The 25815-nt window shown below is 39.9% G+C and overlaps 1 protein-coding gene across 8 annotated transcripts in view; it reads left to right on the forward strand.

The window, feature by feature from the left end:
* ARHGAP10 (Rho GTPase activating protein 10) overlaps positions 1-25815 on the forward strand; it is a 385067-nt gene that overhangs the window by 315926 nt on the left and 43326 nt on the right. For 5 of the 8 annotated variants that reach the window (XM_045163178.1, XM_044930650.2, XM_025268148.3 and 2 more), the window contains one exon: positions 2912-3059. The exons of the other annotated variants lie outside the window; for them this stretch is intronic. In XM_045163178.1, the coding sequence (XP_045019113.1) occupies positions 2912-3059 (148 nt within the window). The remainder of the gene's footprint in view (positions 1-2911; positions 3060-25815) is intronic. 8 annotated transcript variants of the gene reach the window in all.

Here is a 25815-nt window from a genome sequence, read left to right on the forward strand (position 1 = left end):
TATATTGTGAAAATTACCCCAGTAAGTTTAGTTACACACGTCACATAGTCACACAATTTTTTTTTCCTGTGATGGGAACTTTTAAGACTACTCTCTTAGCAACTTGCAAGTATATGATATAGTCCTGGTAACTGTGGTCACTATGTGGACTTGACACCACCAGAACCTATTTATTTTATAACTCAAAGAAGTTTGTACATCTTGACTACGTTCACCCATTCCCGGAGCTGCCTCTGGCAGCCACCAATCTGTTCTTTGTTTCTATGAATTTGTTTTTTTCTGAGCTTTCTTTCTTTCTAAGAGTCCAATGTAAGTGAGATCATATGTGTCTTTGTCTGACTTATTTCATTGAGCACAGTGCCCTCATCCACATTGTTGCTTGTAGCAGGCTTTCTTCTTTTTTATGGCTGAGTAATATTCTCCTTGGAAGGACTGATGCTGAAGCTCCAGTAGTTTGGCCACCTGATGCAAAGAACTGACTCATTAGAAAAGACCCCGATGCTGGGAAAGATTGAAGGTGGGAGGAGAAGGGGACGACAGAGGATGAGATGGTTGGATGGTATTGTCGACTCTATAGACATGAGTTTGAGCAAGCTCTGAGAGTTGGTGATGGACAGGGAAGCCTGGCATGCTGCAGTGCATGGGGTCGCAGAGTCGGAAAGGACTGAGCCACTTAACTAACTGAATATTCTCCTGGATGCTCTGATGTAAACTGAACTGTTTCGTATCTTCTGGATGCCGAGCCCTGGGATGTCTTGGATCAGCCCCCCCAGGAATCTAGGAGTCACACCCCTGGGTCCTGATTTGCTTGGTCGTCTGGCTCTGCAGACTGGGACTGCTCTCACACCGTACTCCCCACACCCTCACCCTGTGTGGTGGGGGAGGTAGGGGATGCGAAACCGGGGTCAGCATCCACATCATTCCAATCAGTGTGATCTTCCAGGAAGGTCTGCTTAGACGGTTATCAGGTCTCCAGCACTGTTTCTTCGTATATACCCTTTCCACTGTTGATACTTTGGGGACACTGGCTCTGTGTTGTTTGATTTCCTGTTCCAGTAACATCCCAGAGGCAGGTGCCATGTTTGTAAAGATTGAACACAAGACCGCAGGCTCTTCCCAACGTTGGTCACACACAGGTACTAGTTTCTTTTCATGGGATCAAGTTTCCCCATCTTTGCTTCCCCCTTTCACTGCTGTCATCCTCTCCACCACCTACATTCTCTCCTGTTCCCGTCACTCTGCAGCCTTCCTCGATTGCGGTGACGACACGTGGCAGTAGAGCCAGCTGAGCACGACCGTGTACACAGAAGGGGGTTTTAAGGCAGATAAGTGGTTGCTGTTTGCCAGAGCACCCTATTGGAGCACAGAGTCTGTGGAAATATGGTATTAGCAGGTTACCAGTTGGAGCACAGAATTAAATTTTCCCAAGCAAATATTTGTCCATAGTAATTTAAACCATTTTTTATTCCGTTTACACATGAGGGGGCAGTATGGTACTATAAAGCAAAAGCTCTGTTGAAATTGTTTATTTCTGTTGGTATATGATAGCTTTTAGATGAGAACTTGTAGAGTGTGAGTATAACTCTGACATGTTGGTTAGCTATTCAATGTGATACATATATGTGGTACCTCACTTGTATATACAGGTCATACACCTATTTTTATTCACATGCATAAATAATAATCTCCGTGCAACAAGGGGGCTTTCACTGAGTGCCTTTTATTGTGAGTTTTATATTTATGGTTTATTTAATGCTAGCTGACTTTCTCCAAGTATCTACATTTAGAACGTCAGTGCTCTGGAGATACAGTGTCTGTTAGGGTGATGTCTAAATGTTTTATATTAGGACTTCATTGAAGGCTGAAAGGACTCCAGTGTTGGGGATGGGAAGCTTCTGAACTCAGGTCTTGGCAGCAATGGAAATTTTATTATAAATCACCCTTATGATATGCTTCCCTTTATGGCACAGTTTGGAACTTCCCAAGTGGCACTAATGCTAAAGAAACCTCTTGCCAGTGCAGGAGACTAAGAGACATGGGTTTGATCCCTGGGTAGGGAAGATCCCCTGGAGGAGGGCAGGGCAACCCACTCCAGTAGTCTGGAGAATCTCACGGACAGAGGAACCTGGCGGGCTATATACAGTCCATAGGGTCACAGAGTCAGACAAACGATTTAGGATGCACGCATGGTGCAGCTTGCGATTCTCAAAGAAAAAAAATTTGCTAAGAAAAGAATCAGCACATTTTAATTAATGTTGTTGTTGCTGACAGATGAATGACACTGTAGATAATGAAGGTGCTGATATTCTAGGTTTCAAAAATAGAGGGGAAATATTTAAGAGAGGTTGGAGGGTATTAAACAAATTGATTAAACATACAGAGCATTTTATGAAAAATGTATGTGGACTCCGAAAGGTAATTTCATAAGCACAGGCTATTTTTAAATGTGTAAAAAATATTTGCAGTCGTATGTTTCTGTTTATGTAGTTTGAAAAAAAAATTGAAACTAGCATTTTGGCATAAATATAACCCTGTGTGAAATTGAATGGGATATTTGTTTTTAGTGTTTTATCCTGGTTACTTCCTTTGTGGATGAAGAGCTATGGTATTGTCTACATCTGGTGGAGATAATTAGACTTGTTTAGTTTGGGCATGACTCTATTTTGAAATATAATGATTTGATGTTGCTTTTACTTACTGTTAATGAGAAATTTTATTTTGAAATCTTCTGTTAAAAAATAAATACAAGATTTATGACTTATGCCCAAAATTTAAAGGCATGGATTTTTGGCTCCAGCAGCCCATTTTGGATGGACTCCAAATCAAATGTTGTTTGGGATTGGTATACTGTTGCAAAACCCAAGTTTCTGTTCATGGAAAACAATTAATGTCCTTTGTGTTCCAATGGCAGATTTTTAGGACCCCGCCTGATGCCACATTGCCTGAGCCAGGCCCCCTGTCAGCACCCCCAAATGCTCCGCCGAGACAATCAAAGAGGCAGGGCCAGAGGACTAAGAGACCCGTGGCCGTATATAATCTCTGTCTTGAACTGGAAGATGGTAAGATGTTCGTTACATTTTTCTTCTATCCTTTGTCCCCAGGGCAGGCCATCATTTCCCATCCTTTGTGTTTTTAGCTTCCTTCTACCCTTAAGATTATAATTTTTTTAGATTAACAGGGAGGGTAAAGCTTTTGTGTCAGGGAGAGCATGCAAAGTTTCAGTTTGTGTTTGTCTTTGTTATGCATGGATCTTTTTCTACTTTGAAAAAGACAGCTTACGTTTCTTTTTTGGGAGGCTTGTGTGACCTCCTGTGAGGTTACATAACCCTGAGCCGAATGGAAGAGGAGCTCAAGTGAAAGCAGCTCTTTTGCGAGAGGAGCAGATCCAGTCTGATGCTCAGTGCGTTGAGATCAAAGGCACAGGGCCACGCTTGCACTGGGTCTGTGCTTCCGCACCATCCTTGGCCCAGGTTTCTGACTTTCTCCTGAGGCAGGTGTCTTATCCTGTGGCAGAGGTGGCAAACTGGCCACGGGCGGGGCTCGACTGAGCGGACCAGGCTGCACCGGGACTCTGATCAGTGGAAGCCCTCACTTTCCATCCAAACCACCCTGTTCCAGCTCACTGCTGCTCTGTGGTTGCCACCTGTCTCAGTATTGCCACCTGTCTCAAATTGGAATTTTAAACAGTGATCCTTACAAAACAAGGCTGTGAGCTCATTGGACACACCCAGTTGCTGATTTGTAACCATGTGGTCATTGGTGTGGAGAATAAGATTGAAACTACCAAGGTTTTATTGGTTTGGAGGTATGAAGTGATTGTCAAAGGGAGGGAAGAACTGAAGATAGAAACAAATCCAGTACCTCCATCATAAGCAGCTGTATAGCTGCTATCCAAAGATCCAAGCCAGCGAGTGACATGTGTCTTTAACTCCCAGGGGGTCTGTGCAGGAGGACTAAGGCTTTCCAATATTCTTTTAAAGTATTTAAGACATCCGTGCATGTGATACAAGTGTTAGTTTTACAATCACATCCACATTTTGCAGAGTAAGGGCATGATTTGTTGTGTTATTCCCTTAGTCATGTCCAACTCTTTGTGACCCTATGGACTGTAGCCTGCCAGTCTCCTCTGTCCATGGAATTCTCCAGGCAAGAATACTGGAGTGGGTAGCCATTCCCTTCTCCAGGAAATCTTCCTGATCCTGGGATCGAACCCAGGTCTCCCACATTGCAGGCAGATTATTTACCATCTGAGTCACCAGGGAAGCCCTCTGATTTAAAGCAACCTCTAGTTTCAGAGCTGCCTTTTAGTCCTTAGTTTCAGCTTCTGAGTCCAGCTAACTTTTTATCCTCTCCTCTTTTTTTTGTTTTTCCCCTCACATTCACTGTTTCTACAGAGTTGCTAATAAGGAGTAAAGCTGACTGGTTTGAATTGCACCTTGACTTCTATCTCACTTGTCCTCTGGTGGAAGTGTTAAAAGATCAGTGAATGAGGCAAATGTTGGAAAGTAGGCGGGGGAAAGAAATCAAGGTGACATGAAACAGTACCTACACAGGCTCATCAACTTTGAGCAAAATCGAATTGACTCTCATTTCATAAAAGAAATGACCAAGGAGGGACCTTTGGTTTTAGAGTTGCATCTACTTGGGGGGCAGGTATTTTTAACAATTGAATCCGAGTATCCAGTCATGTGGATATAGTTTACTAATCTCTTGGTCATTGGGTTGCTGAGTGATTATTATTAATGGGTAAGAAACTGCTGAAGTGGTATTTAGCATATTTTTTATGGATATATTCAAAATGGTGTACAATCATAGCTTTTCTAATTTTTAGGCTACATAATAATTGTTTAAAATTTTTAATTATAAGGAAAAAAGATTGAAAGATATTTATTCCTTTAGTCTGTCTTTATATTCACTACTTATATGATGTTTTAATCTACATTTTGTCTTTTTATAAACTTTATGTTAATTCTTGATTTCAGCCTTTGTTTTTTTTTTTTGAATGTTGTTATAATCACAAAAGTTCATGATTTTGGTCATGGAGTGATTTTATCTCACAGGTCATAAGATAAAGCAATTAAAAACTGTTATTTATCTTCTCCCCTCACCCCAACTATTTGTAGCTCAGCTTTAGTGAAACTCAAGTTGTGTAAAAAAGGATTGTTTCAGAGAGAACAAAGTAGGAGCCATATTCCGCATATTCTAAAAAAGGAAATAAATGAAGAGGTGGTGAAAATGCTTTTGAAAGGAAGCATACAGAAAAAGAATACTAAAGAGCTTTGTTATTGATTACTTAGCGTACTGAAAACTCTACCCTTTCAAAAAAAAATCTCTTATCATCAGAACTAAATGTTTTTCAGTAGTTTGAGTCATCTAATTGTCAGCTCTATTTGGAATTTTCAAAAGTTTAATATTTTTATGCATTTTTTCTTATTCATGGTCATTGGGTCACTTCTCATGTTTGTCTAGTTTTGGTTAAAGTATGCGTTATAGCCACCTTTGGTTGATTTATTTTTCCAAATTATTTGGTTTGAGTCTAATAGAAAATTTAAATGCAAGTGTGTTTCTACCCTCCCCCCCACCCCATTTATTCACTGTAGTACAAGTTAGATTTAATGAAGTCCAGTACAAATTATTTTTGTTTAAAGTTAGGTAATTTATTTGCCAAGATTCAAGGAATTAGTTTGGATGACTAGAGATTTTCTTTTTCTTTCTTTCTTTCTTTTTTTTTTTTTTTTTAACTTTTTACTGGAGTATAGTTGCTTTGCAGTGTTGTGTTCTTTGAGGATTTTCTTAAGCTTTTTTGGTCACAGGTTTGGTATTTGAGTGAAGTGGTTTGTAGTATGTTATTTCTTCTTCTGCATGCAGTAGGGTGTGAAAATATATGTGATGTACGGAACAGCCAACCCTGGAAAACACTTAAGATTGGTTTCAGTTTAGCATGTAGCAAATCAGAAAGTCATTATTACCAGTCAGCAAGCCTGATGGCATGAGCGGAAGTAGGGTAGGCTTGAAAGGCGGAGAGTCCTGGCTTCACCTGTGTGAACTGGGAGAGACACCCTCTGCTGTTACACGTGGTTCTTATTATGTTTTTTTTTTTAATACCCGCCCCTGCAAATTTAATTACAGATACTTAGTATCTTTACTTTAGCAAAGGTTTAATTGGCATTGGCACATTTAGCCATACTGCATACGCAGGCTCATTATTTTCCTTTGTTAATATGTGATTTAATGGTATTAGACTTGTTATTTGCAGAAAACTTTACAATTTAGTTTCCTAAGGATCGCTGTTGATGATTAATATGAACTGAAATGGATATAGTATCTAGCTAGATTTCTAGAGCAACTGTTAAATCTATTCTGAAATTCTTATCTTATTATTTTGTAGAAGCCATATTGTTCACTTTAATATGGCATTTTATAGTCTCAAAACCTTAAAGCTGAGTAGCTTTAGCTAAGTCAGTGAAATAGTGAAATATAAGGTAGGCTGCTCAATGCTAAAAAGTAGATGAAAAAAATCAAAGGCTCCCTTTTATTTTATTCTCTACTTATGTTCCTGTGTTTTTATTTCCTCAGAAGTTGGTAGTAAAGTAACTTTAAAAAAGTTAATGTATGTTGTGTTTTTGTTTTCATCTGCCCACTCCAAATTTATGTCCTTACTACCTCTTTTTTAATTATATGGATTTCAGATGTACATTATAATTTGACATCTGTACACACTAGAGGTTAATCACCACCATAAGTCAGTTATCATCCATCACCATACAGTTGACCTTCAACCGTTTCATCCACTTCCCAACCCTCTTTCCCTCTGAGAACCACTAATCTGTTCTCTGTATCTGTGTATTTGTTTTATTTTGTTCATTTGTTTTGTTTTTTTAAGATCCCACATGTGAGTGAAATAATATAGTATTTGTCTTTTTCTCTCTGGCTTAGTTCATATAGCAAAATACTTCCAAGGTCCTTCTTTGTTGTCACAGATATCAGGATTACATTCTTTTTCATGGCTGAGTTACATATATACATATGCAATATACATGGTACATATATAGATATATCTATTTATCTGTCAGTGGACACAGGTTGTTTTCCATATCTTGGCTATTATAAATAATGCTGCAGTGAAAATTGGGGTGCATGTGTCTTGTTGAATTAATGTTTTTGTGTTCTCAGGTGAATACTCAGAAGTGGAATAGCTGGGTCCCGTGGCAGTTCCATTCGTCTCTTGAGGAACTGTTTCTTTTCCCTAATGGCTGTAGCAAGTTACTTTCCCACCAGCAGTGCTCCAGGGTTCTCTCTTCTCCACAGCCTCTCCAGCATTTTCTTATCTTTGATAATAGTCATTCTAACAGGTGTGTGGTGATATCTCATTATGATTTTGATTTGCATTTTCCTCATAATGGATGATGTTGAACATCTTTTCATGTGTCTTTTGGCCATTCCTATGTCTTCTTTGGGAAGTGTTCGTATTCCCTGCCCGTTTTAAAGTTGTGTTGATTTATTGCCTTACTTTTGGCTGCCCTAGGTCTTCGCTGTTGCCCATGAGCTTTCTGTAGTTGCAGTGACTTGGGGTTCCTCCTCTTTGCGGTCCATGGGCTTGTCATCGTGGCGGCTTCTCTGGAGGAGCACAGGCTCTAGAGTGTGTGGGCTTCAGGGGTTGTGGCTCATGGGCTTAGTTGCCCCACGGCATGTAGGGTCTTCTCAGACCAGGGATCGAATCTGTGTCCCCTGCCTTGCAAGGCGGCTTTAAACCACTGGACCACCAGGGAAGCCCTCAGCCCATTTTTAACATGGGTCGTTTTATTTATTTTTTGTTTTTATTGTTAATTTGTATGAGTTCTTTATATATTTTGACATTTTAAAGCCTCATTGTGTATGTGGTTTGCTCATATCTCCTTCCATTCTGTAGGTTGCCTTGTCATTCTGTTGATAGTTTCTTTTGCTGTGCAGGATTGATATAGTCTCCTTTGTTTGTTTTGCTTCTGTTTCCCTTGCCTTTGGAGTCAGATCCACAAAAAAATTAGCTATGACCAATGTCAGTGAGTTTACTGCCTATGTTTTCATCAAGGTATTTTATGGTTTCAGCTCTTACATTCAAGTGTTTAATCCATTTTGAGTTAATTTTTGTGTCTGGTCATTCTTTTGCATGTGGCTGTCTCGTTTTCCCAGTGCTGTTTATTGAAGAGACTGTCATTTCTACATTTTATGTTACATTTACAATTATGTTGTTCCATAACTTAATTGTCCATGTGTGTGAAAGTTTATTTCTGGAATCTCAGTTCTGTTTTTTTTTGACCTGTGTGTCTGTTTTTGTTCCAGTACCATACTGTTTGGATTCCTATAGCTTTGTAGTATACTTGGAATAAAGGGAGTATAACACCTCCAGCTTTGTTGTTCTTTCTCAAGATTGTTTTTTTTTTTTTGTAAAATTTTCTTTTTATTTTATTTTATTTTTAAACTTTACATAATTGTATTAGTTTTGCCAAATACCAAAATGAATCCGCCACAGGTATACATGTGTTCCCCATCCTGAACCCTCCTCCCTCCTCCCTCCCCATTCCATCTCAAGATTGTTTTGTCTATTTGGGTTCCATACAATTTTAAGAAGTATTTGTTCCTATTCTGTGGAATATGCCATTGGCATTTTGATAGGAATTTCATCGAATCTGTAGATAGCATGGATATTTTAGCAATATTTTTCTAATCTGTGAGCATGGAATATCTTTCCATTTATTTGTGTCTCCTTTGATTTCTTTCCAGTGTCTTATAGTTTTCAGTTTACAGGTCTTTCACCTCCTTGGTTAAATTAATTACCAGGTATTTCATTATTTTTAATGCAGTTTTAAATGGGATTGTTTTCTTAATTTCTGTTTCTGGTAGTTTGGTGTTAGTGTATATAAAAGCCACAAAATTCTATATATTGATTTTGTATCGCAACTTTAATGAATTCATTTATTCTAACAGTCTTTTTTTTTGATGGAAGCTTTAGAGTTTTCTATATATGGTATTATGTCATCTGTGGATAGTGACAGTTTTATTTCTTCCTTTCTAGTTTTGATGTCTTTTATTTCTTTTCTTACATAATTATTGTGACTAGGACTTTCAGTACTGTGTTCAATAAAAGTAAGGTGAGAGTGGGCATCCTAGTCTTGCTCCTAATCTTCAGAAGAAACTTTCAGATTTCCACTGTTAGAATATGATGTTAGCTGTGAATTTGTCACATATGGCCTCAGTTATGTAAAGGTTCATGCCCTTTACATGCACTTTGTTGAGAGTTGTTACCATAAATGGATGTTGAATTTTGTGAAATGCTTTTTTTGTCATCTATTGAGATGATCATATGGTTTTTATTCTTTAGCTTTGTTAATGTGATGTATCATATTGATTGATTTATGGGTGTGGAACCAATCTTACATCCGTGGAATAAATCCTAATTGATAATGATGTAAGATCCTTTTAATCTATTGTTGACTTTCATTTGCTAAGATTTTGTTGAGAATTTTTTTCATGTATATTCATCAGGTATTGGCCTGTAATTTTCTCTTTTTTGTGGTGTTCTTATTTGGTTTTGGCATCAGGGTAATTCTGGCTTCATAAAAAGTACATGAAAGATTTCTCTCCTTTTCATTTTTTTTTTTTTTTTGGAAATGCTTGAGCAGGCTGGGTTTTAAATCTTTGAGTGTCTTGTAGAATTTGCTAGTGAAGCCATATGCCTGGGTTTTTGTTTGTTGAGAGATTTTTGATTACTGTTTCAACCTCCTTACTAGTAATTGATCTAGTTTAGATACTCTCTTTCTTCATGATTTAGTGTTAGAAAATTGCATGTTTCTAGGAATTGATCCATTTATTCTAGGTTGTCCACATTTTGTTAGTTTATAATTGTTTGTAGTAGGTTTTCACAATTCTTGGTGTTTTTCTAGTTGTTACTTCCCGTCTTTCATCTCTGATTTTATTTAGTTGAGTCCTCTCTTTTTTTCTCAGTAAGTCTAACTAAAGGCTTGTCGGTTTTTGTTTGTCTTTTCAGAAAACCAGCTTGTAGTTTCACTGATCTTTTCCATTGTTTTTTTTTCATCTCTGTTTGATTATATTCACTCTATTATTCCCTTCCTTCTACTGACTTTGGACTTTTTTCTTTTTCTAGTTTCTTTAGATGTGAAATTAGGTTGTCTAATTGGAAATTTTCTTATTTCTTAAGGTAGGCCTGTATTGCTGTGAACTTTCTTTGCTGCAACTCATTGATTTTGGCATGTTGTATTTCTCTTTTTATCTCTAAATATTTTTTCTCTCTCCTTTGATTTCTTTGATGCATTGGTTCCTCAGTAGCCTACTTACCGTCATGATTTTGTGGATTTTACTTTTTTTTTCCCCCTTGTGATTGATTTCTAGTTTCATGCCCCTATGGTTGGAGTAAATGCTTGATGTGTAATTTCAGCCTTGAAACTAGTGAAATAACATGTAACCTGTCTTGGAGAATGTTCCACGTGCACCTTAATAGAGTGTATTTTCTGCTTTTGGTTGGAATGTTCTGTATTTGTATTAAGTCCATCTGATCTAATGCATTGTTTAAATTAAGTGTTTCCTTATTGATTTTCTGTCTGGATGATCTACCCACTGATGTAAGTGAGGTGTTAAAGTCCCCCACTATAATTGTATTGCCTTTATTAATCTCTTTGTATGCCCATTAATACTTGCTTTTGTATATCTTGTGCTCCTCTACTGGGTGCTTATACGTTTATAAATCTTATCTCTTCTTGCTGTATTAACACCTTTGTCATTATATAATGCCCTTCTTTGTCTTTTATTACAGTCTTTGTTTTAAAGAACATTTTGTCTGATATGAGTCGAGTTTCCTCCAGCTTCCTTTTATTTCCATTGAAATGTCTTTTTTATGTCCTTTCACTTTGAGTTTATATGTACCCTGTCTTCTGAAGTCTGTCTCCATTCAGCCCTTCTCTCTTTTGATTGTAAAATTTAGTCTTTTTACATTTAAAGCAATTATTGATAGGAATGTACTTATTGCCTTTATGTTAATTGTTTTCTGGCTGTTATTGTAGTTCTTCTCTGTTCCTTTTCTCTATTAATAGCTTCTTTTGTCTTGGTGGTTTTGTGTGTGTGTGTGTGTGTGTGTGTGGTATATTGACATTTCTTCATCATTTTCTTTTGTGTGTTCACTGTAAGCTTTTTCTCATGGTTTCAATGAGATTCACGTATAACATTTTCATAGTAGCCCATTTTAAGTTGATAGCCACAGCCTATTTTAAGTTGATAGCTGCTTAAAGTTTTGGAATGTGTCCAAATTTATCTTTTTACTGCCCCATCACATTTTATACCTTTGAAAAAAAAGTAATTTTAGTAACTTTTAATTAATTGATTAAATTTTGGCCACACTGCACATCATGTGGGATCCTAATGCCCTAGCCAGCGATCGAACCCATATTCCCTGCATTGGGACACAGAATCTTAACCACTGGACCAGGGAAGTCCCCACATTTTATACTTTTGATGACACATTTTACATCTTTTTATTTTGTGCATCTTTTAACTAATTATTTTAATTTTAGTTAATTTTACTACTTTTGTCTTTTAACCTTTATATTTGTGTTTTAAGTGGTTGATTCATTATTATATGTTTACCTTTTCCAGTGATCATTTTACTGTTATATGTTGTCTCATTATTAGTGCCATTTCTTTTCAGCTTGAAAAATTCGTTTTAGCATTTCTTATAGGGCTGATTTAGTGGTGATAAACTCCTTTAGCTTTAACTTATCTGGGAAACTCTTAATCTCTACTTCAATTCTGAATGATAACTTTGTGAGTACAGAATTCTTGGTTGGAAGCTTTTTTCTTTCAGCACTTTGAATATGTTGTATCACTCCCTTCTGGCCGAAGTTTCTGCTGAAAAATTTGCTAATAGCCTTATGGGGCTTTGCTTGTATACAACAAATTGTTTTTCTCTTGCTGCTTTTAGAAGTCTCTCTTTATCCTTAACTTTTACCATTTTAACTGTATGTCTTGGTGTGGGTCTTTTTGGTTTCATCTTGTTTGGAACTCTTGGGCTTCCTGGACCCTTGGAAAGTCTGTTTCCTTCCACAGACTAGGGAGGTTTTGCAACTACTATTTCTTCAAGTAACTTTTCTGCCCCTTTCTCTCCCTCTTCTTCTGGCACCCCTGTATATGAATATATTCTGCTTGATGTTGTCCCAAAGGTCCCTTAGCTTATCTTCACTTAAATTCTTTTTTTTTTTTTTTTTTCTTTTTGCTGCTCTGTCTGGGTGAGTCCCATTGTTTTGTCTTCCAGCTTGCCGATTCATTCTCTTGCCTCATTTAGTCTCCTGTTGAGTCCTTGTAGTATATTTTTCAGTTCAGTGATAACTTATGTTTGGTACTTTCTTATTTTAATGTCTCTTTGTTGAAGTTCTCATTGTATTCATCTGTTCTTCTCCCAAGTTCAGTGAGTACCTTCTTGACTATTACTTTGAACTCTTGACAGGTAAATTGCTTATCTTTGCTTTCTTTTGTTCTTTTTCTGAGGCTTTGTCTTTTTCTTTAGCTGGAACATATTCCATTGTCTCTTCATTTTGTCTCATTTTGTGTTTGTTTCTATTACTGACTTAAAAAAATGCACAATGTGAAAGTTGTGAGTTTTATCTGGGGCAAAATGAGGACTATAGCCTGGGAGACAAAATTTCAGCCAGCTCTGAGAAACTGCTCCAAAGAGGTTGGGGGTATGGTGTGGGGGGAAGGTCAGTATATATGTGATTTCAGTAGAGGGGGAGTACATGCAGTAAAGCACATATTCTTCTTTTCAGAAGGTTTCTACTAATCACAAGGAGCCATTGTCACCATGAAGGAGTTTAGTGCTTTCCTAGATATGAGTAGATATAAGAATTGTGCTCATAAAATCAGCTCCTGAGAATATCTAGCTCTCTAAACACCTGTCCTGTCAGTTTCCCAGAGCACAGAGTGCCTCGTTTCTGCTCTCCACACCGTGAATTCCTTCCAGGGGGTACTGAAAATCAGCAACTGCAGCAGCTCATGATTTAATCCTTGTAGAGTTGGATGGCAGGTGTCAATTTGTAGTTGACATGTATTAGGTAAATCAGCTCTCTCTCCCTGAATTGAAGGAATGGCCTCATTTAGGAGATTCCCTGTGGGGCTCAGAAGTGTTTTCCTGACTGGCCCACCAGGGCTGGGTACTCAGGGAAGATTCACGGTGTGGGCAGCGTGTGCTCTCTTACGGCGGGACTGTGGCTCCCGCTGCGGTGTCTGGTGGATGGGGCTGGCCCCTCAACCCTTAGTACCCTTTCATATAAAGAGAGACTTTTGTTTGTTTTAATGTCCTCATATAAAAGGAAAGTTCATGAGGCTATATGAAGTATATTCTTTGCTATTTTCTATTCAAGGCAGAAGAAACATTTTAAAAGGAGGTTGGGAGTGAGTGAGAAGATTATCATCTGAATTTTGACTAAGCTCTCCAATTCTTCCTGTATGCTAGCTCTAATTTTAAACAGAACTAGACATTCACAGGACTAGTTTTTATTTGTATCTTCTTGGGTAATTAGGTATTCTATGCCTATCTTCTTTTGTACACGATATAGCAGTTTGTTTGTTTAGACAACATAAAAAATATGACTTATAATGAGTTGAAAACAAAATCATCTTGCAAGCCAATTGGCAAGATTTGATATTATTTTAGAGTAGCTCTTGCTTGGGTATCGTTAGGTTGGCGCTTTCCCACTTGGATCCCCAGTGTGTTAACTGCAGCACATTTTGTTGAGCATGTATCATAGTCCTGCAGTGTGGTGGAGAACATGATGGCAGTGCAGAGCGTTGTAAGCAAAAATGCGAAGACACAACTGTCGAAGTGGAGATGGATTAACAATGAATCGGTACCATTTCTCTCCTTTCTTAAAGGAGGGAACCTCTCCTGATACGCGTTGGTCTCTAAAATCAGATGAGAACACATCTGTCAGTAGGAATCAAGAAGGCTTTTGAAAAAGGCTGGGTTGATAATTTAAGCTTAGGTTGCTTGGGCTTGAGTCAGCAGTAGGAATTGAAAATAAATAGTTGTCTGGTAGAGATGTTTAAGCAGGTTTGCGACTTCTGCGCTGATCAGATGTGGAAGATGAAGGCAGGTCGTTAAAACAGACGTCATCAACAGCAGTTTAGGCTCGTAGGTAAATCTATTCCTTGTGTTTATGTTTTAGTCTGGTCTGGAGGCTTTTTTAAAATAAAAATATTTGGACCATCTTCTCATCAAAAGGAAGAAATCATCTCATTTTGTTAGTGCCATCAGTACATATTGTTATGTATAACTGCTTTAGAAAATAGGTTTGGTATAAGTAGTGTATATAAAAACCAGTGGATAGAGAAATATTACATAATGACTAAAATGTTGTCTTCCTAGAGAAAGTATAGTGTCATAAATTATGAACAGTGTATTATAGAACTCAGTTCTCTCCTACTTTGCCTCACAGACATATCCATTCATTCATAGGCTTTTGTAAAGGACAGGCAGCACCCACCACACTCAAAGATGGTTATTTCAGTAGAAGTCAAGGATAGAAGGCTGACAGTCATGGCAGCTATGCACTCCCCAATCTCAGGCCCAACAGAGTATCTTTAGAGGAATAAATGAGGAGTTTGGGATTGACGTGTACAACTGCTAGAGTTAAAATAATCAACAAGGACCTACTGTATCGCACAGGGGACTCTACTCAGTACTCTGCAATAACTTAAATGGAAAAAGAATTTGAGAAAGAACAGATACCTGTGTGTGTACAACTGAACCACTTTGCTGTACACTTGAAACTAACACGGCATTGTTAATCAACCATGTGTGTGCTCAGTCGTGTCTGCCTCTTTGTCACCCCATGGACTGTAGCCCACCAGGCTCCTCTGTCCATGGACTTCTCCAGGCAAGATTACTGGAGCGGGTTGCCATTTCCTTCTCCAGGCCATCTTCCCGACCCAGGATTGAATCTGAGCTTCTTGCATCTCTTGCATTAACAGGCAGATTCATTACCTCTGCACCACCAGGGAAGCCCATCTATATGGGCTTAATCAACTATACTCTGATATTTAAAAAAAAAAAATGACCTTCATGAAAGCATGCTTTTGTAAGTAAATTGTTACTACCCCATACTCTCTCAAATTGTACCAGGGCCCTTATGTGAGAGAAGAACTGATGTAAAACCTTGGTTGATGTGGATTTTCAGAGCTATTGGCATTTCCTTGTAGACATATCTGTTCAGTTTGCATAGAAGGATAACCAACCCAAGTAACTGGTCCCAGATGGTCTTTGTCTTAGGCTTGGTCATCTTCTCTTGATTCTTGACATTTTTATTTTTTGCATGACCCTTCAGGGGTGGACCCTGGATAATAACTTCCCGAGGGTCAAGACCTCTTGTCACCTTCTCAGAGCAAAGTCACGGTTCCGTAGCATGGAATTACCGCATTGTGAAGTTAAATCTAAGCCCGCGCTTGGCTCAGTGACAGCCTATGTAGACAGATTATGTCTCACTATTACAGTGATTAGATCAGTGGGTTGGAAAAGGCAGCCGGAATGTCAGGGCTGTGACTGAATTGTGGCCTGCCCATAAATCATGCACGCGGCCTCCTCTGCATGGGCGTCTCCCCAGATGCCTCCCTGAAGCTCAGCCCCCGGCGTATTAGCGGCAAAGCACGAGGCAGCTTCTTATATGACTTCCTCTATAATCTTAACTGTGCTTCTGTGTGGGATGAACATTTCCCCCTTTCTCTGGAGGGGGGAAAAAAGGCTTATTTAATGCCTTAAAAAAATATATAGCTGCTTCTGTGGTGAAAATAAGTTCATGGCAGGTAACTTGAATTTATAGAAGAGAGAAGAAGTCTTTCAAGCTTGTCTCCCTGTGGTGTGGGTTTTTTTCTTCACTTCTAATAGCTTTTATTTTAATTTCTAGTTCTGAATTCAAGCAGCTGTCACTCTCTTTATAGCCCCCTTTGAAATGCTTACAGCGTAGGAGGTAGCTGGGCTGTCTAAGAAACATCTTTTCAAACCAACCAAAGTATTGTTTATCCTGAATGAAATAGATTTTTTAAGGCTGTCAGGAGTGACTGATTTGAAACATTTCCTTTGGTAGCCAGGAAGATGAAGAGAACTCTTGAAGGGAAAGGTATTATCTCAATGTGGCCGAGTCCAAGTGACTTTGATTGCTCAGAAAACTCTTATGGACCCTGATAAAAATTACCAGGCACCCAGGACTTCCCTGATGGTCTAGTGGTTAAGACTCTGCACTTTGACTGCTGGGTTCCAGGTTCAATTGGTGGTCAGGGAACTAAGATCCCCAAGGTGTGCAGAGGAGCAAAAGAAAAATTTTACCCGGAGTAAAGAGTGCCATATACAATTACTATAACCAAACAAACCTGTGGCCAGTTAATTTGTACTTACTAAATCCTTCCCAGCTATTGAAGAAAAAAAATGACTTGGGGTTGACTCAACTGTGGAGACTACTCCTATAACCAGTTGTCTTCTTGTATCTTTTTATGAACCCGGGGTTGCAACTTAGCAGCCTGGCTCCTCCTAAATGCTCATTCTACTTCACATGGCATTCCTGTGTGTCTTCTGAGCCAGTATTTGGAAGTCCAGTGTCACTGTTGGATAGGGGAAAAAAAAATCTTCAGTGAAGATTTTTACAGTGAATTATACGTCTAATATTTTGCGGGTACTAATATTTGTTCTCTGAACTCAGCAGCATGAGTTTTTGAGCTTGAAATGTGATGATGGTCATGGTTTTATTTTTCTCTTTGGGTCAAAATAGAAATAGTGACTCTGTAATTCTCTGGTTATTACCTTAATCATTTCAAAGGTGGACTCTTAACATTTTTAATGCTTACTGTGAGAATAGAATATACAATTGAGAGGGTAACACTACTGCAGAGGTACAGATAGCATATTACATGCCAGCTACTGTTGTTAGCAATATTTGTTAAACTTACGTAGTCCTTATAACAATCCTTTAGGTGGTACTACTATTGGTATTTTATAATTGAGGAAACTGAGACTCAGAGAAGGTTCAGTAGCTTACTTAGGTCTCCCAGCTGGTGAGGGACAAACCCAAGATTGACCAGTCAGATCCCACAGTCTGGGCTCCTTACCACTCTGCTCAAATACAAACCCAAGTGCCTCAACACGGGGTCTTCTCTTCTCTGGAGTTTTCCACGACCAATCTTTTCTGAGCTATCATGTGCCTTTCAAGCACTATGTTGGTTTACTTTTTTAATTTTAAGAATAATTCTTAGTTTTTTCATTAGAAACAAAGTTATAAAGAAATCAGAGTGATGATTGAAAGAGATGGAGAAGAAAGGGCCAGAAAAACATCTATTTCTGCTTTATTGACTATGCCAAAGCCTTTGACTCTGCAGATCACAATAAACTGTGGAAAATTCTGAAAGAGATGGGAATACCAGACCACTTGACCTGCCTCTTGAGAAACCTGTCTACAGGTCAGGAAGCAACAGTTAGAACTGGACATGGAACAACAGACTGGTTCCAAATAGGAAAAGGAGTATGTCATGGCTGTATATTGTCACCCTGCTTATTTAACTTATATGCAGAGTACATCATGAGAAACGCTGGGCTGGAGGAAGCACAAGCTGGAATCAAGATTGGTGGGAGAAATATCAATAACCTCAGATATGCAGATGACACCACCCTTATGGCAGAAAGTGAAGAAGAACTAAAGAGCCTCTTGATGCAAGTGAAAGAGGAGAGTGAAAAAGTTGGCTTAAAGCTCAACATTCAGAAAACGAAGATCATGGCATCCGGTCCCATCACTTCATGGCAAATAGATGGGGAAACAGTGTTTAGACTTTCTTTTTCTGGGCTCCAAAATCACTGCAGCTGGTGATTGCGGCCATGAAATTAAAAGACGCTTACTCCTTGGAAGGAAAGTTATGACCAACCTAGACAGCATATTCAAAAGCAGAGACATTACTTTGCCAACAAAAGTTCATCTAGTCAAGGCTATGGTTTTTCCCGTAGTCATGTTTGGATGTGAGAGTTGGACTGTGAAGAAGGCTGAGTGCCGAAGAATTGATGCTTTTGAACTGTGGTGTTGGAGAAGACTCTTGAGAGTCCCTTGGACTGCAAGGAGATCCAACCAGCCCATCCTAAAGGAGATCATTCCAGGGTGTTCATTGGGAGGACTGATATTGTGAAGCTGAAATTCCATTACTTTGGCCACCTGATGGCGAAGAGTTGACTCATTTGAAAAGACCCTGATGCTGGGAAAGATTGAGGGCAGGAGGAGAAGGGGATGACAGAGGATGAGATGGTTGGATGGCATCACCGACTCGATGGACATGGGTTTGGGTGAACTCTGGGAATTGGTGATGGACAGGGAGGCCTGGCGTGCTGTAGTTCGTGGGGTGGCAAAGAGTCGGACACGACTGAGGGACTGAACTGAACTGAAGTGAGGATGGTTTTAAATCCAGGATACAATACACTGCTACAAAAATGGACCCCCAAGGAAAAGAGGGATGCTCATTTTTATGGGCAAGGAGGAGGGAAAATAGTAATTTTATTTCAGTATTATATGTGTTTTATCATGATGTTTGTACCCATTTACCTCAGTGAACAAGTGTCTGGACTTATGTTAGTTGTAATAAAGTGAAAAGTCTGCATTCAATTCCATTGCTTCAGTCCCAGCCCCCCAGGTGCACCTGCAAACCAGATCTGTAACCACTGCCATTAACAGGTTGAGCCATGCCTAGTGCCATTTCTCAGTTCTGAAGTTATCTAGTATCAGCAATTTCAATTTGTTTTTTCATTTAGTGCTTCAAAATAGTAAAGCAACATTAATTTCATGTCATTTCAGCCTATAGTTTCGTGAAAGTGAAGTCGCTCAGTCGTGTCCGACTCTTTGCGACCCTGTGGACTGTAGCCCACCAGGCTCCTCCGTCCATGGGATTCTCCAGGCAAGAGTACTGGAGTGGATTGCCATTTCCTTCTCCAGAGGATCTTCCCGACCCAAGGATTGAACCCAGGTCTCCCGCATTGCAGGCAGACGCTTTAACCTCTAAGTCCTTTCAAAGTTGAAATTCCAGATTGGATCGCTAGCCACTGTTATGAGTAGGGTCGTTCCATGTGAAACTGCTCTGCTGTTTGTCCGTGTCAAAAATGATTGAATAGCAGCCGTTTGACATGGTTCAACCTGTAGTTTATTTTTTTCTTCTAGAATCTTTCATATATATATATATATATATATAAGCATATAGTTTTGTCCTTTATTTAAAAAAAGAACTACAGTATATCTGGTGTTGCTTTTCATGCCCATATAAAGAGAGCTCTCTCCTTTTATATTGCTGCGTATCATTCCTTGTGTTCTCTTGTGTGGTGTGCTCCTAGAAGCCTTGTGTTCTACAGCCAGACACAAGCAATGTAGGTCCCGTACTAACCACACACCGGCTTCTCACCTTCCAAGGATGAGACACACACACACACACACACACACACACACACACACACATGTGTCCACAGAAATAATACACATAGTGTGTTTTTGAGTGGCTAAAGTAAGTTCTAAAACAGAATTTCAGAATCACCTCCCTTCTAAAAGGAAAACTAAGTGAATAAGTGTATAAGCATAGAAATAAATCTGGAAGAGTATTAGTCAGCTATGACAGTAGTTATCCTTAGAAAGTGAGAGTCTGATTTTTATCTTTAAACATACCTTTTTTTCCTTGTCATTACATACATACATAAATGCGCATACACATACAACATGCATACAGGTATGTGTAGTTAAGTTATAATAGTTTCAGCCTAACTGATGTAAGCTGTGCTTACTATTTGGTGTCTTGGTGTAAGTTGAAGATTTTGAAGTAGAAAACACGAAGCAAAGCCCAAGGAGAAACATATGGAGTCCCACCAGCCTGAGCTGACCTGGAGAAACTTCCGTGGCCGCACACTGAGAATGGGGAGCCCTCCCTGCTTGGTGTTTTCATGTTGGGTTTAATGCATCTTGCCTCACCCCCCTGGGCTGCTCTCACGGTCTCCTTGCCCTGGCATTTTGGGGATCAGTATTACTGGAAATCCCTGCAGAAGGAAATGGCAACCCACTCCAGTGTTCTTGCCTGGGAAATCCTATGCATAGAGGAGCCTGGCAGGCTACAGTCCATGGCGTCACAGAAGAGCTGGACACAGTGACTGAGCGCAGCGTATTTGTGGAAATACTTAAGACAGCAATGAGTTTTATTGAATGGCAGTATTATTTGTGGTTAAGTTTGGATGTAACCTAACCTGGATTTCAGTCCCTGTCCTCTTCTTCTTGTCTTTTATGACCTAGGCAAATTCCCCTCCAGGCCTCCTGAGTTTGGGTTAGTAAACTTTCACATGGCTTTTGCCAAGAACAAATGAGTTAATGGCTGTAAGCACCCAACATTTAGGACATACTCACTCTTGCCTGGAAAATCCCAAGGACGGAGGAGCCTGGTAGGCTGCAGTCCATGGGGTCGCTAAGAGTCAGACACGACTGAGCAGCTTCCCTTTCACTTTTCACTTTCATGCATTGGAGAAGGAAATGGCAACCCACTCCAGTGTTCTTGCCTGGAGAATCCCAGGGATGGGGGAGCCTGGTGGGCTGCCGTCTATGGGGTCACACAGAGTCAGACACAACTGAAGTGACTTAGCGGCAGCAGCAGCAGCAGCAAGAATTTTAGCTTACATTTTCCTGAGGACAAATAGAGGAACTATTTGTACTTTCTATGTAAGTTTCCAAGAAAATATAACTTAGTCATTTGTTTTTGGTTATTTTTGTCCAGCTTAGTAAGGAGACTTATAGGTTGCTACTTAAGGTCTTCATCTGGCAAAAGATAATTTATGTTGTTCAGGGGAGAAGAATGGAAGGGAGGAGAACAGGTAAATAGCTAGGAATCCAACAACCCTCCTTTCTCAGCTGGACTGGAAGGTGTTCTGAGCACAGTGCTCTAAATTTCCTGAGCTGTCAAAATGTCAGGCTTCCTCAGAAGTTTATGGAAGACAGCTTGATTCAGTATCTGATTACTTTTTGGTTCCTAAGGACAATAGTAGATGGCAGTCATATTTTTTGTTTGTTTATATAGGCAGAAATCTCAATCTGTAAATAATGCCTGAGGACTGTGATTATGATATAAAAACGTTCTCTGCTTTACAGAGTAAAGCAATTTGCTTTGACTTCTGTTGACATTGCAACTGAACTGGTCTTACTCACTTTGTAATTGAATTGCTGCAGACTTCCATTGACCTTTGTAAGTAGCAGAGGTGGTTCCTGGAGTGGTAACCTAATGCCTATTAGCTGCTGCTCTAACATTATAATTGGGTCTGTGTTTTATGTCATGTGATTAGAACACAGCTGATTCTCTCATCAGCTTTTCCCAGCTTACACTTTTGGCATATCTTAGCCATTCAGTAGCTTTTCAGGCAAGCATTATGTTCCATTTTTAACATCTTCAGGCCGTAGAAAATAAAATCTGCTTTATAATTGTATGGAAATTTCATTACATCTTTTTGTGCCTTAATGTGACAGGAGTTTACTTTTATTCTGATTTGCTTTGTGTGTCGGTGGGGAGGATGCGTCTCTGTGTGTACTTTTGTTTTTTTGACTTTGGGGACTGAGGGTGGGAGGCTATTCCATTAGAGTCACATTTCGCTTTTTTAGACACTATTTCAGATAAAGAAAGTATATTGCCGAAGTGAATTTTTCTTAGCTAGACCCTGAGTGTCATTAATTTGCATGTTATTAACTTCATCATGGTTCCCATTGTGGTTTGTTTTGTTCCATGAGGCCAAATGAAATGAGAGGAACTGAGACATCTTGCCCCCCACTCAGCATGGCATTGCATTGACTTGCAGCAGAGCCAAGAATTGGGGTCACTGGGACTTTAGGAACCTTTCTTTCCACTTGACAACTAGAACTGGTCTCTCAGTGCACCTTTCACTGCTGAGAAGTAAATTAGTGTTCTTTCCATAATGGACAGTTGGCTGAGTTAATTTCTTATAGTCCCCTCCCCTCTCTTTCCCTGATGGAAGACTTAGGATAGATTTTCTAATCAGAGAATCCAGACTTGTTTTCTCATAGTAGTCATTTACTACCTACTGATCTATGGATAGCAAAGGAGAATTCCCTTTGCATGGGAGGGTGGGATTTGCTCTTTTTAAAGAAACGTTCCCCATCATATTAGCGATTATAAAAGTTTAATTTTAAATTCAAACTTTGAGTTTCCTAACCTATCTTTAGTATTCTAATTAGTTTAAGACAGAAATTGCACGTATGGGCAGGTACACATGGAGTTGTGTGCATGTGTGTGTACACTTTTTCAGTTAATTAAAGCTGATGTTTAAGATGTAACTCTTTTGGCCTGTGTTTTGAGAAGGATAAGAATACCTGGCCTGGAAACTAGATCAGCTTTAATTTTTGTCTTGCTTTGGACGTCTTTTCCTCTCTGTTGATCTTACCTGTTTAATGCCGCTATCGACAGCTCTCATAAGGCCAGTTCTCTTAATTCCTTGGCCATTTTAGTTGATAAGGACCAGCATATGCACAGCTGTGAAGGCAGTGCTGGGTTTTCTTTGGCTCTTAGGTGTTAATGGGGTGGGACCTGATCCTGTCACTTCTCAGCCATGCTACTCACAGACTCCTCTGCTGTACACTGGTCATTCCGTGTGTATGCTGCGGCTTTCAGTTCTAGAAGCTCATGGAACTCCATGAGGCTCTGGGTGAGTGTTCAAGTAGGTTATGAAGAAACAAGCCTGTTCACTTTTTCTCACCACCAGAGTGGACCACTTGATAAAACCAGGCCTAGATAGCCCAGTTAGGTAAGACAGGCTGTTCTATGTTATTGGAGTGTGTGTAGCCTTTTCCCATTTCCCTCAGTCTCACAGTAAATTTGACTATCTGGTCACCCTCGTATCTGCATGTTAGTTGTTATGGTGATGCTAGCGCTAAGGACCAGATGCAAAATCAAAATGCTGGACAAAACTGTAATCCTCCCTTTGAAGCAGGAGTTGTGCTCCAGCTTCTGTTGTGAAAGTCATGCTCCTTTACTCAGAGTTGGAACCCTTGAATGTTCCATTGTTTACAGCAGTCTCACCCAGTAATTTGAAAGCAAGAAGACATTATGCTGTACTTTCAAGACTTAGGTGGGTAGAGTAAGGCCGTGAATGACTCAAGTGTTCTTGAGTGTCCTTGTTAAAAGTAGAGTGCTATCCTAAGTAGGTGAGTATTCTGATCCAACATAATTCTATGAGGTCTCATTCCTCATGAGTTAAGTAGTATACTTTGACTTTTATTAACCACATTTCAGGGCTTCTGTGGTGGCTCAGATGGTAAAGATTCTGCCTGCAATGTGGGAGACCCAGGTTCGATCCCTGGATCAGGAAGATCTGCTGGAGAAGGAAATGGCAGCCCACTCCAGTATTCTTGCCTGGAGAACTCCATGGACAGAGGAGCCTGGCAGGCTACAGTCCATGAGGTCCCAAAGAGTTGGACACGACTGAGCAACTAACACACATTCACAGCTGCATGTCAGGGACTAGCACTGCTCGGTGCATGCTGCTCTCCCTGTGCACGAAGTCATTAGAGGACGAATTGTGGCTGAATCCTTTGATGTCTGTCGGCCTTAAAAGCGCATTGTCAGTCCACATCCCACATCCCATCTGCTATATTGGCCTTATGAAGGTTGATGGGGTCGTTTTTTTTTCTTGGACAGTGCTGGGTCTTCACCGCTCTGCATGGGCTTTCTGTGGTTGCGGCGAGCAGGGGCTGCTCCTTGTTGCAGTGCCTAGGCTTGTCCTTGCGGTGGCTCCTCTTGTTGCAGAGCGCAGGCTCTAGGTGCATGGGCTTCATGTAGAGGCACATGGGTTCAATAGTTGTGGCTCGTGGGCTCTGTAGTTGTGTTTGTGGTGCTCAGGATTGGCTGTTCTGCAGCACGTGGAAACCTCCCAGACCAGGGCTCAAACCTGTAGCCCCTGCATTGGCAGGCGGACTCCCATCCACTGTGCCACCAGTCTCATATAGCTGAAGCTTCACACTGGCTCCTAGACAGGTTTAGCTTTATGTATGGAGGTCACTTCCATATTTGTTCAGCATTAGCTTTTGTTTACTGGAGAAGGCAATGGCAACCCACTTCAGTACTCTTGCCTGGAAAATCCCATGGACGGAGGAGCCTGGTAGGCTGCAGTCCATGGGGTCACTAAGAGTTGGACACCACTGAGCGACTTCACTTTCATGCATTGGAGAAGGAAATGGCAGCCCACTCCAGTGTTCTTGCCTGGAGAATCCCAGGGACGGGGGAGCCTGGTGGGCTGCCGTCTATGGGGTAGCACAGAGTCGGACACGACTGAAGCGACTTCGCAGCAGCAGGTTTTGTTTACAAGGTCAAGTCCACCGCATATTGGGTAAAGGGGAGGGTTTGGTTTGTTCTGCTTTACACTAGTCAGTGCAGTTTTAGAAACTAGTTTTTGACATGATGAAATACGGCAACTCAGACTTCATTTTAGCAGAGTAAGAATTATTTAGTCAGAGTATCTGTGAAATGAGTTTGGGAATACAGTTCCTGATACCAGGCACCCCTCTCCTTTTCAGTACACTGCATGTCCCGGGTGACCTTAGGAGGAACGACCACTGTGGCTCGAAGGACATTTTATTGATGTCATAATATCTACCACATGATGGAAACTAGGGCAGCATGACTATTTTCTGCTTAGTTCAAAGGTTGTGTTTTGAACAGGCTTATATAAGTTAGCAAAACAAACAAAACTCTCCTCCTGCAGCATTTCATCATCCCCTCCCAGTTTCAGCCTCTTTGCATTTAGCTTCATTACAACTGTTTGTCTGCTCCTTTGACTTGTACCCAGACATGTCTTTCCTTGGGGATAGCCTTTCTCAGTCTGCTCTGAAGTCGCAGATGCTGCGTGCTCTTCAGCTTCAGACATAAAGCCTAAATGTTTGACACCTGAGTCTTCCTTGGGAGCAGCATCATGAGAACACACATACCAAATGGACAAAGAAGATGTTGACGCGCTAAGCAAGACATTATTGGTTATTATTGGGAAGCCCTGTTTAACAGATAGAGAATGCAGAATGACAGAATGAATGCACGCACAAGGGGAGAGGGATTTGAGGTGTCTGTTACCACATCAGCTTTCCAGCCCCTGCTGGGGAAGGAGTACACCTGGTTTTGGTAGAAGCCACTCGACAGAGGAGCCTGCCGGGAATACAGTCTGTGGGGTCGCAGAGAGTCAGAATTGACTGAGCATGCAGCACTCACACGTGTACACTCAAAAGTAAAACAGGTTATTTTAGCCTTGAGGTTTATTTCTCTATACTTAGGTAGTGAATTTTTATATGTCTGATTATATTTTCTAGTCAATTTCCATTGTGATTTTAGAGATTTTTTTTTTCCCCCCTAAGGAAGTCGTACATACCAATCAGTAATAAAAATAGCAGTTAAGAATATTAGTTTTTTACTTTAAGGAATAGCCTGTGTATATTAATTATAGTATACAGGTAATCCTTCTTGAGTGAGTACACTAAAATATAAAATACATCAAATATATTTTAATAAATTCTAGTTTTTAGGGTTTACTGTGATTGAATTTAACTTCAATATTCAATCATGATGACCCTTTCACTATCACTATTTAGGAAAATTGCCAATTTAAATATGGCATAGAAAATGTTCTGAATCTTCTTTTTTTCCTAATAAATATTTTAGAGCTCTAAAATTCTTCTTCTTGGTGTTATTGTGCTGTGTTTCACAAATTTTGATATGAAATATCTTTATCATTGAGTTCTA

This window comes from Bubalus bubalis, chromosome 17 (assembly GCF_019923935.1).
Source record: "Bubalus bubalis isolate 160015118507 breed Murrah chromosome 17, NDDB_SH_1, whole genome shotgun sequence".
Taxonomy (NCBI): domain Eukaryota; kingdom Metazoa; phylum Chordata; class Mammalia; order Artiodactyla; family Bovidae; genus Bubalus; species Bubalus bubalis.